Source organism: Schistocerca piceifrons, chromosome 4, assembly GCF_021461385.2.
Source record: "Schistocerca piceifrons isolate TAMUIC-IGC-003096 chromosome 4, iqSchPice1.1, whole genome shotgun sequence".
NCBI lineage: Eukaryota > Metazoa > Arthropoda > Insecta > Orthoptera > Acrididae > Schistocerca > Schistocerca piceifrons.
In genome coordinates this window covers 627,025,028-627,037,375 of record NC_060141.1, presented here as the reverse complement: position 1 = coordinate 627,037,375, position 12,348 = coordinate 627,025,028, and the positions used below count along the sequence as shown (strand labels likewise).

Below are 12,348 nucleotides of genomic sequence, written 5' to 3'. Positions count from 1 at the left end.
CGAATAGTGCTACACGGGCTTCATCTTTGCAGCTGTTCGCTTCAGCCGTCTCAAATAGCGCTAAAAAAAAGAAACACAATATCAATAACTGAACACCGTACTTCGTTACAGAGCGGTTGACAAGGGGCAGCTAACCAAACAAACATAATGGCTGGCAACGTATGATGTTCAGTACGGCGTGCAAACACACCGTCCCTCAAACACCCCTCTTTTCATGCACGTGGACGAATACGGAAATATGGTACTCAAATTTCATCATGCAAATAAAGTCATCTATCATTTACTCGAGGACTGACCTTCTACTCAAGGACTGACCTCATCTTTTGATACATATGTAAGAAAACAGCTTTTAGGTCCTTCAGATTTCATATTTCTTCTGCACCTGAAGGAAGTTTCGATCAGTTTCGACAGATGTCACAGCCGTAGTGAATCATCAAATTGCGTTTTCGCAAGACACTCGTTACAAGCATTCCCAACTGTCTTCACTTGTGGACTGTTTGGAATGTGGGTCTCACGGGAAGTGTGCAAGGAATAAGTCCCTGCAGTCGCGCTATTCATCTGTGTCCTCGGTGGCTCGGGTGGATAGAGCGACTGCCGTGTAAGCGGGAGATCCCAGGTTCGAGTCTCGATCGGGGCACACATTTTCAGCTATCCGCATCGAGGTATATCAACAACACCTGTCGGCAGCTGAGGGTTTCAACTAATTATCAGAAATTCCTGCAGCCTGTTCGCAACAACCTGCTGACAAAACGCCCGCCCACATGTTGACAAGACTGTTTTGATTATGCTGCTGAAGTTTCGCTGATAAGCCCTTACAGAAAATGGTTCAAATGGCTCTGAGCACTACGGGACTCAACTTCTGAGGTCATAACTCCCCTAGAACTTAGACCTACTTAAACCTAACTAACCTAAGAACATCACACACACCCATGCCCGAGGCATGATTCGAACCTGCGACCATAGCGGTCGTGCGGTTCCAGACTGTAGCGCCTAGAACCGCTCGGCCACTCCGGCCGGATAAGCCCTTACATCTACCCTCACACAGTCCCGGTCTCCCCCCTGTGCGTTTTCCATATCTTAGGAGCCATGATGTATGAGATTCGTGGCTGTCTGTCTGCTTCGTACGAAAAACTGCAAGCATGGATAGAATTATAGTCCTGTAGAAAAACCACGAACATTTTTCCGTGAATGAAATGACCGTTTTGTCTCACAGTGGGATAAACCTATTAACAGTTATGGCAATTACTTAACGAAAAAATAAACAGTTTATTTACATTTTACCAGCTGTTTCTCTTTCATTTGACCACCCTTATATGAATAACACCGTAAGAATGCGAGACTGGCCTCACACTCTGTTTCCAAGGTTACACAGTAAAGAAGAATTACCTACGAAAATTCCAGATTTTATTAAATTATATTTCGAAAATTAATTCGCCGTGGAAACGGTGAAATGGGGAGAGGGAGGGATTGAGGGAGGGAGGGAGGGAGAGAGGAGGGAGGGAGAGAGAGAGAGGGAGGGAGGGGGATGCTCCTATTCTCTCTGGGACGCAAAGAATGGAAGCCTAGCAATACGAAGAGGTATTAGACCTTTGGAATGATATAGAAATTTTTTCAGATAACTTACAGAAGCGGTAGATGTGTAATTTTGTAGCAAATAACTTCAGGTTTGATCACGTAGTGCACCAGTACCACATTATACTACCAGGGGTCCCAGTCTAGTGCTCAACTAAAATGGCTACTTTCACTGCTGTGGGGAATACTTGTTGCGTGTTTTAGTTTCATGAAGCGAGCTTTTAGAATAACTGTTCGGCATAAATTTCCCACCGAACACGCTAAAGAACCACAAGCAGGCTCACAATTTACTAATTTACTCTTGGCCGAAGAACTTTGTTGAGGCGGGTTATTCACTGCGACGTGATAAATCACCAGGTCGTTCGCTTGTCGATGATTATAAGGATATGCTTGAAAACTTTTTAATTCCACATACCGATTAAGGTGACCGATGGTGATAATGTACTACCAGCAAGACGGTGCACCACCTCAATTCCTCGTGGAAGTTCCAGATTTCCTCGATAATCGCTTCCCAGGTCGGTGGACTGCCCGTGAAGGGCCAAACGCATGCCCCCTTCGCTCACCGGACTTGACACCACTGGATTACTTTCTCTGGGTTTCAGTAAAGACCTTGTGTATGCCCCCTCCCCCCTCCCCCCCCCCCACCCACCATACTATTTAACCGAACTGAAAAATTGAATTTTTGATGCAGCAGCAAAGCTACGCCCGATTTACTGCAACGAGTGTGGAAAGAAATTGACTACCGGTGGGATGTTTGCCGCATCACAAATGGTAGTTACATCGAACCAAAATGACACTTGACACTCTAATGTGAAATGTGAGGTTGTTTGCTACAAGATGACACCTGTATCTATTCTGTTAGTTATCTTAACAAATTTCTATATGATTCGAAAGCCATAAAGTCCTTTTTGACTCATCCCGTATTAAGCGGACCAACGTAATGCATTGAGCGTATCGTAGACGAAATGAAAACAAACGGCTTGTGGTGTAATAGAATATCAACATTCGTAAGCACATAATTTTACATGCTTTGGTAAGTCGATGTAATGACTCATCAGATTCGACAAAAATACGCAATTCACTGAAGTAAAGGGATATTATTTTCGAATACTTTGGCTGCCGAAGCGTCTGCTTGAAGGACGCCGAGGGCTTCGGGCAGGACTGAAAGCTCAGTCGAAGAAGTCCCAGTATCCAACTGAAATGATTCTGAGAAACTACACGAGACCAATAGCTAGTGGCCACAATTTGTAGGATGTTGATCCTAATTATGAGTTCACTCTTTCAATCAAGTGACCATCCCTCTCTGTACGGGTTCACTATTTCAGACTACGACCTTTTGAAAGGATTAAACGATTTGGTAGATAGGTTGTTAATAAAACGCCGACATTATTAAATAACAGAGTTTCAGAAAGTCTTCTTTTATTTCTAATAGTCATTCCTAAAAAAATACATTCCTGTATCAAGTCATTTCCACATTTTTCATACATACAATCATATATTTTTACAGTATTATCTTGTAATTGAGCCGATAGTCACAGTTTCATGTAAGTGAAACCAGTATCGAATGACAGTTGCGTTGTCACAGAAACAAATTCAGTATATTTTAAAGCAGTATTTCTGTAACGAGTCGGAAGATTTTGTATTATGTAGTGCCACACTTGCTGAAGAAAGACAAAGAGTTTATAAACACTGTAGCAGTCGAGGAAAGACCTGAATGTCTCTGGAAAACAGGATCGTAGGTAATCAATAGGTCACAATATTAAGTGACTGCGTTATCTGTATGTCAGGCATATGCATAACAAAGTTCTAAAAAATAATTACTCTTACGATACACAACAAAATAGCCACTTGTCCAAACAACTGTAGAGACACTGCAGTTCACGATTTGTGTTTTGGCAACTTTTTTCAGATTTTTTTGCGCTTTATTTCCATTGTAGAGTACGAATGATTATTGAGAGCTCATATAGTGATTTGTTTATTCTTGTTACTTTCAACGTGAAATATATTTTTTGAAATCTTAGATACTTCCCGAATAAACGTTCTCCAATTAACTGTGTTAATATCTAATGTATGTGTTAGTTACTTCTTCACATACACCTTCAGAATACACAATTTTATCGCCCAGTGTGCTGTATTTTCTGAAACTGCGGACTGTGATATCAGTTTATGTGTTAATGAGCAGTAATTGACCATTTCCTTGACACTCGATTTCTCACAAATTATTTTGTTATTTCACTCAGATAGGCATATTTGTTTAAGAACGTCCCAATCCTGTTTATTGTGTCCATTAGAACGGACAGCATTTAACAGTTTATAATGCCGGGGCAATTCTGTTAAAAACAAATTTATTAACTTATCTGGGAACGTCACCTGTAGTATCCGAGATTTCCTCCTATCACTTTGATTGCCATCTTTTGTTTATTTCACTTGTGTGTGAGAATCTGAATGCTCACGGTTCTTTCCCATGGATTGCTCACGATGTGTAGATAAGTAGCTAGTTATTTTCGTGTGAACTCATTACAGGTTGTTCTGTATCTCACAAGTTACTGTTGCAGACTTGTAAGTTTATATTCAAGATTATGTGTACGCAATAATTTCTGACGCTTTTGTAGCAGATTAACGACAACAAAATTCCCTTGTTTCATATATCTGGGAATCCGTGCGAAATTCTTTAAGTCTTACGAGCGTCCATGCTGCCGTAAGCGACAGTTTCCCTGGCCCTGAGATGTGCGCTGTTTGTACTGCAATTTCAATGTGCTACGTTGCCATGAACTCTCATACCCAGTACTGGTTCCGTCGCAGCATGGGGTTGTTTGTCCGTGGAGGATATGCGATTTCGGACGCATCGTAACTGCTCCACTCCTCCGTCGGTTCGTCGGCAACGCCGTAGGGGTACCGGGCATTGAGTTCGCCGTCAGAACCCGCCACGGACTCGACGGGTTCCAGAGGAATCACTTTGCACTGGAGAACGGACGGCGGCGGCAGTCCCGAACCGAGCGGAGTTGGGGAGCCGTTGGCCGCAAACCGTTTGGCGCTGATACCGCCGCGTTGGAGGCCGCTGGGGGAGGCGGGGGCCGGAGGCAGGAGGTCGTCTGGGGGCGGGCGAGGCAGTGGAGGCGGCGCAGACAGGTCCACCTTCGACTGGACAGCGCGGCCGCTGGCTGCCGCCCTAGCTCTCGACGAACGGCACTTGACCACAACCGCGACGAGAACAGACACCACTACCACACCCAGGACCATGCTCACGATGAGCACGTAGTCACTGCTCATGACAGTGCCGGAAGACTGCTCGCTCTCCCGACTGACGGGGCTCTTGGGCCCCGGCAGCGGCTGCGGAGGACCTCTCGTCGACTGCACCGCGGCGCCCACGTCGCTCGCCGCGTCGCTGACCACTCCCGCGGCCATCTCTGGCCTGACGAAGAACCTCAGCTCTCCGCGAGCGGGTTGGAAGATGGAAGCTCTCAGAACGAACTGGAAGGCGTCCTCTGCCCCTCCGGGCTCCAGCCGCGGCAGCGCCCTCGCCACGTAGAAGATGACGCCGCTCTCGACTTCCTCGTGCGAGAACTGCTTCACCTCGCGCTCGCGCTCCTTTCTCTTCTCGCCGGAGCTGCGGATGATCTTCTTGATGCGGCCCAGTCTGGGCCTGCGTTCCACCAGGTACGTCGGATTGCTGTTGGTCAGCTTCGCCAGCGGCGTAGCGTCGAGCGCGTGGAGTCCCAGTCGGTTCTTGGCGCCGGCCGTCGGAGTGAAGTTGCCGATCCTGACGAGCGGCTCGACGCTGACCTCGACGTCGATTCCGTCGACGACGACGGCCGGAGCGCCGGAGGCTCCGTCGGGCAGCCAGGCGCGCAGCTGGAAGGCGTCGCTCTCGGCCGTCATGTCGGACTGCATGAACATGACGCGCTTGGCGTCCAGGTCGGCCTGCGAGAACTCGCGGGCCGGCGAGTCGTGGACGTAGACGGCGCCGTGGCGCGGTGGCCGCGTGACGTTGTAGCGTACGTCCTCGGGCCGGCCGTTGGTCGACACGACCAGGTGGTCGGCCGTTAGCAGCGCCACGCTCGAGCCCTGCTGCAGTGCCACCGGCCGACCCAGAGAAACGTTGAGCGTGAGCGGCAGCACGTGGAACGTGAACACCGTGTAGTTGGGGTTGAAGCGGCCGTCCCACACGCGGAAGTAGAACGTGGCCGGCTGCAGCGGGCCCGAATGCTCGTAGATCAAGTTCCCAGCGTCGATGTCCGCTTGCGTGAATCTCACCACCTGCCGTACGAGAAGAGGATCATGAACTCTTTGTAGCAACTTTGCAATTTTTTAAGGAGATCATATTCGCCATTGACTACAGAAATTATTTATTTCACAATTCCAATTTCGGCATTTGGACCATTTTAAAATGGTACTGTGGCCGAAATGGCCGAGCGGTCCTAGGCGCTTCAGTCTGAAACCGTACGACCGCTACGGTCGCAGGTTCGAATCCTGCCTCGGGCGTGGATGTGTGTGATGTCCTTAGGTTGGTTAGGTTTAAGTAGTTCTAAGTTCTAGGGGACTGTTCACCTCAGATGTTAAGTCCCATAGTGCTCAGAGCCATTTGAACCATTTTTTGAAAATGGTACTGTAAAAGATTTTGCTTCAGTACATGTCATATTTTAAAATTCACCGTCAGAAATAGGCTTTTTTTTTGACGATGTCTTCTATACATGTCAGAGGATTTTAAAGTTTCATATGTGCTAAAGCAAAATCTTTTGCAGTGCCATTTTAAAATGGCCCAAAGGCCAAGAATAGAATTACGGCGAATGTGATGTCCTTAAAAGAATTCTACATTACTGTGAACCCCGACCATGATAAATTAATCAACTCTGGAACTGACTAGCTACACATTTTTGGATGTGAGGTCCGCCAATTATGCAAAACACCATTTTTCTCAGTACCCAAATATGTTTCGGCACCACTGTGCCTTTAATGGCCGGCCGGAGTGGCCGTGCGGTTCTAGGCGCTACAGTCTGGAATCGAGCTACCGCTACGGTCGCAGGTTCGAATCCTGCCTCGGGCATGGATGTGTGTGATGTCCTTAGGTTAGTTAGGTTTAATTAGTTATAAGTTCTAGGCGACTGATGACCCCAGAAGTTAAGTTGCATAGTGCTCAGAGCCATTTGAAGCATTTGAACCACTGTGGCATCATCCGTGGATTTTCGTTTTTATTTATTCTGCAATGTGAACATTTTTCTTAAATATAAAATTATGTACATTTTTAGTTCAAACAACAGATAGTTTCTTTTTGTAAATACCTTTACATTTGGTGAGCATGAATTTTCTGGATCACTTTTGTGTTAATTATTACAGGCAGTTGTCATCTGCAACCAAACTATGTTGATGAGAAATTCTTTACTGGGAGTTAACCTATCTTCTAGAATGTAATTTAGTTTTTCACGATGTATTCGCGCATATTTTCGTAATTCAAATTTGGCGCCGAACTCTCTGGTGAACAAATGAACACTGACGTGGTTGGGACACGTAACAAACCACAATCACACTGTGTTCTAGTGTAGTGAAAAGCGTTCTACTACGTTATTTGTGGAAAATACTTGTTATAGTTACGTATGCATTACAATATCTCAGCATGATGCGGAGAATGGAAGTGCTTGCCACACGAAAAGTAAATACGAAAATAGGCACGAAAACATCGCGAAAAACTAAATTACATTCTAGAAGATAGGTTAACTCTCAGCAAAAAACTTTCCCAGCAACATCGTTTGGTTGCAGATGACAAGCTACCTGTAATAATTAACATAAAAGTGATCCAGAAAATTCATGCTCACCAAATGTAAAGGTGTTTACAAAAAGAAACAATCTGTTGTTTAAATTAAAAATGCACCTAATTTTATAATCATTTAACAAAAATGTTCACATTGCAGAATAAATAAAAACGAAAACCGACTGGTGATGGCACAGTGGTGCCGAAACATGTTTGGGTATTGAGAAAAACGGTGTTTTGCATAACTGGCGGATCTCACATCCAAAAATTTTAACTGCAAACACGGCCAATAGAAGGTGCTGCAAATCAAAAAGATACATACACATTCTTTACCTCTCTAAACCTTCGGATGTGTAACAGAGCACATCTGTTTGCGATGGATTTGCTTCTTTTGTAGGTTACGGGTCCCAAGCACTCTGACGCAATTTACGGGGTATAGAGGCTAATAACATCAATTTTTCAAGTACTTTTTCTTTTGAGAAACAGTGAGTAAATACATGAGGTTGGATTCCATTGGGAACTATCCGCTCAACGACAACAATATTGGTATTGCAAACAAGAACAATGGGAGCATCGGCCGTAAGAAGTTTGAAACCATTTATTACAGCAATTAGATTTCAATCGCTATGTGACAATTTTCACTGCAAGTACTGAAATTTTAAGACTTGTCTAATAAAATTACATTTTACAACTGCAACATATCAAAACTTGTTCGTTAACTGCTATGTTCTTCTCCATTGACGCCAAAATGAAGTTGTAATACGTGCTTTTATCACAAAAATCTTCAAGACTTTACTATTTGCACTGAAGATAGTCATGCACTGACTGAAATCACTTTGCTGCAATAAATAATTTCAAAACACTTACGACCAATGCTGCCCTTTCCTTGTTTGCAGTAAGAATAACTACTTATCATGCGGTTTTAACTTTCTGAAGTGCAGGTATCACAAATATATGCTTATGTGAGAAGCGAATCTTGTTTTTCTATTTTACATATTTGTGGAATTTTTACATTTACGTATCATATCGATAGTTATTAACAGCACAGTATTCCAGTTCACAGTTTCAATATCGGAAGGATATGAGTTAACAAAGTGTTGTATAATAAGTATAATAATTATAGTATTAGTGACCACTATTATTAATGATAATATAACAATTTCCAAGATTTCAAACTTCGATTGAAATGTGTAAAGAAAAGTAATAAAAAGTCAATAGTTAATCTGTTAGAAAACAAAATTAAGCGGCAAAAATCTGCTAGATTACAAGACGTGGAGGAAACAGAGGCGTTGGTAACTGCTCAGGATGAAAAAATCTAAGAAAAGAGTCTCATATACTTTAGGGTATCCTAAAATATTGTGTATAGTACAAACAATTTTCCTCTGAGGATTTCATTCTGAAATAAGATATTCATTCCACACAAATAAATAATGCATTTCAAAATAACAACTTGACTGGAATCTTCAGCTTTGCAATGTTTCGTGAAGGAATTTATAGACAGCAGGTCAAGGTAAAATATCCTAGCAAATAAAGAGTAACTAAACTTGCTATAAGAGACGTAAGAGACAGGAATATATGAAAGATGGTTATTCATAAATGAGTAGTTGGCATTACATCATTTGCTTAAGGAGTGGAAGCAGCAAAAAACGAAAGAAAAAATAGGACTGACAATCAGTGTTAACGTGTGACGGAACTATTTTATAATGGGTTGCAGAGACCCCTAGTTTTATACTGAAAGGAAACATAATTATAAGTATCACCTTATCTAACAACGTGAACGTTGATCCCAGAACTGGGTCGGGTAGTGAAAGATGTTAACGCCTCCAGTCGCACGACTGGAAATGCGGAAGTGGTGAAATGAACATTGCTCACCTTTTTTGATCTATGCTGCGAAACAAATATCGCTCCGTTACCCCTTACAGCACCTCCAGATGAAATGGAATATTTCGTTGGTAGAAGTGAGTTAAGTCGTGTTTACTACCATTCAATATTTGTATGACTCAGTTCCCAACAGTATTCAAAATGTTTTCGTTTACCTCTTCTCCTGCCTCTCTAATTTGCATCGTTTTCCGAAATTCACTCTCTACCAACACGATACAAGACTAATTCGACCGCACTGAGCTTGGTATTCATCAATTATTTCCGATCTGTCAATACGTGTGTCCACCAAAATTTAAGTAGTCAATATTCGCCAATGTCTGCCGCAAGTGTAGAGTTTGAACTCTTGTTGAAATCGCCATTCACCAGATCAAAAAACTGAAGCATAATACGTTCATTGTGATGGAGGAAACGGCACAATTTTCATAGGACCTTACTATATCTCCCTGTGAGGCGCAAATAAATGTAAAAGAGTACGAATAGGGAAGATACAAAATGTTACTAATATAACGGGTAGCGAAGATGCGTAAAATCCCTCGAAATGCCCCAGGCATACTTAGATTTTGGATCAGTAACATCTACAAATATAAAGTGTGGCTACGAGAACCATGATGACTAAGTACAAGGAGATAAAAAGTTACAGTTATAAAATAATTAATTCGTAATTATTTTCAGTGACCTGATTAGGTTTCGGATATGGGGGTCTTAAAAACTGATGAACATATATGTTTGCAGAAATTGATAATTTTGTCCGTGAATAGTGGAGCAATAGTATTCCCACAGCTACAGCCTGATGTGCATAGATATATTTCATGCCTTTGGAACGTACTGTCGGCAGATGAAGTGCTACGCCACTACTGAACCAACAAAAGAACTACTTGTCAGTGAAACCCGCATGTGAAAATTGTGGCAATAATTTTAGCTAGATGAATGACTCGTAACGAAGTGTAGATTGAAGTGTTTCAAATATTCTATAAATCCCGTGCCTTTCAGAGTCATTCGGGAGGACGACGGTTCAATCCAGTCTCCGGCCATCCTGATTTAGGTTTTCCGTGATTTCCCTAAATCGTTTCAGGAAAATGCCGGGGTGGTTCCTTTGAAAGGGCACAGCCGATTTCCTTCCCAATCCTTCCCTAACCCGAGCTTGCGCTCCGTGTCTAATGACCTCGTTGTCGACGGGACGTTAAACACTAACCACCACCACCACCTTTCAGAGTATTTCTGTTAATTTAGAACGAGTATAATTCGTAAGATACGATACTTGCTTCTATCATTAGGGACCGGTTTTCCTTGAAATGCACAATTGTTTATAGAACTTGAATTCTGCCTTTATTCTGAGCCACGGTCATATCGGTCAACGCAGTGGCAATCCACAAACAATTTACTGCAAGCGTTTTCTTGCAGAACGATGACAGGAAAAAATGGCGCATCTTCTCCGTTCCTGTAAAGTGTCGAGCGGTAGTCGAAGGAGGGAATGTAGACTTTGATGGACTCAAAATGTTTCACCCTTTGAAGGTCACCACCACTTCTTCACCGTATGAGACCAGTACGCGGATTTACAGCATCACGAAGGATACGGTCGAAGGTCGAAAATAATAGTAGGCTAGTTGGTACAGTAAACAAGAAAATTAGCAACGTGAATATTTTACAATTACTGCGTATCAACGATTTTGTATTGCCACTATCTCACAGAGACAGAGAAAATTCGCAAGTTTTTAATTGCATTTGCCAGCTAGTAGGAATCATGTACGACATCTTTAGTGTTACACATTTAACGTTCCATGATGAGCGTAGGTGACTGTGCTTAACAGTGTGTGGAAACAAGGCTTTGCGTTCAACAGGTGTTCAGGCGGTAACTTCGATATCGTGCTCATCTTGTGACGTCAGTCTGGAGGTAGTGTAAACACAGGACACAGGGCGTAGGACACCGAGAGGTACCGCCATCAAGGAGGCAGCGATGCCAGGAGCAGAAGTGTATGTGAAGGTAGATAATACGTAGTCCTTAAACGACATAGTTATTAAACATAAACCTTAATGGACAGCGTCGTGTCGTAAGGTGGTGTGCAGTCCGTTTTGCGAAGCAACCGTATGAGACAGGAAGTATTAGACCCTACAAAACAGTTGTGTGCACTGCATCAGTGAACAAGGTGTGCGGTGAAGTCAACACAGGCCTAACCGTAAAGCTAGAAGGAACACCCATCCGGGAGCACAAGCCCTAATGCGACACAGACATCACAACAAATCGGCGGTGGCAAAACACCACAAACATTGCGGTCATCATCATCATCATCATCATCATCATCATCGTTTAAGACTGATTATGCCTTTCAGCGTTCAGTCTGGAGGTAGTGTAAACACAGGACACAGGGCGTAGGACACATTGCGGTAAGAAAATAAAATTCAGGGACACTTCCATACTTGCAAAGCAGATAGGGATGCTGAAGCACAAGATCAGTGAGGCCGCTTAAATATGGAAACAATGATACAATATGAATAGAGAGGGGGGCAAGAGGTTTGCATTTTCGTTAGCAACCGTTGCCCAAACAATCTGCGAGCGCTACCAGCCATAAACCGCCGCTACGTGAGCCACGTCTCACATGAGTAAGACAATTATCGACACCCCATTCCTGTCTGACTGCCATTCATGTCTCATATTGAATGGGAATTTTTGTTCTGTCTTGGAGTCGTCAGTCTTCTGCCTAGTTCGATATGGCTAGCCACGTATTCCTTTCTTCTAGTAACTTCTTCATCTAAGAGTATACTTCCAGCGTCCTCAAAGATTTGCAGGATGTGTTCCAATCTCTGTCTTCCCCTAGAGTTCTTACCCTCTACAGCTCTCTCTAGTATCACGGAAGTTATTCCCTAATGTCTTTACACATGTCCTGTCATCCTGTGCCTTCTTCTAGTCGGTGTTATGCATATGTTCCTTTCCTCACCGATTCTGTGGAGAACCTCATAATTCCCGATCTTAAGAATCCAGCTCAATTTTCAGCACCTTTCTATAGCACCAAGTCTCACACCTTTCGTTCCTCTTCTTTTCTGGATTCCCTACACTACTATACAATACATTGCTGTGGTCAAAATGTACTTTGTCAGAAACGTCTTCTTGAGAGTAATGTCGATGTTTGATACTAACACTATTTTCATGGCCA

The 12,348-nt window shown here is 43.3% G+C and overlaps 1 protein-coding gene across 1 annotated transcript in view; it reads right to left on the bottom strand.

The window, feature by feature from the left end:
- Positions 1–3,016: 3,016 nt before the first annotated feature.
- LOC124796073 (chondroitin sulfate proteoglycan 4) overlaps positions 3,017–12,348 on the bottom strand; it is a 543,527-nt gene continuing 534,195 nt past the window's right edge. Inside the window, exon 22 of the mRNA XM_047260159.1 lies at positions 3,017–5,829. Within this exon, the coding sequence (XP_047116115.1) occupies positions 4,348–5,829 (1,482 nt within the window). The 3' untranslated portion in view covers positions 3,017–4,347. The remainder of the gene's footprint in view (positions 5,830–12,348) is intronic.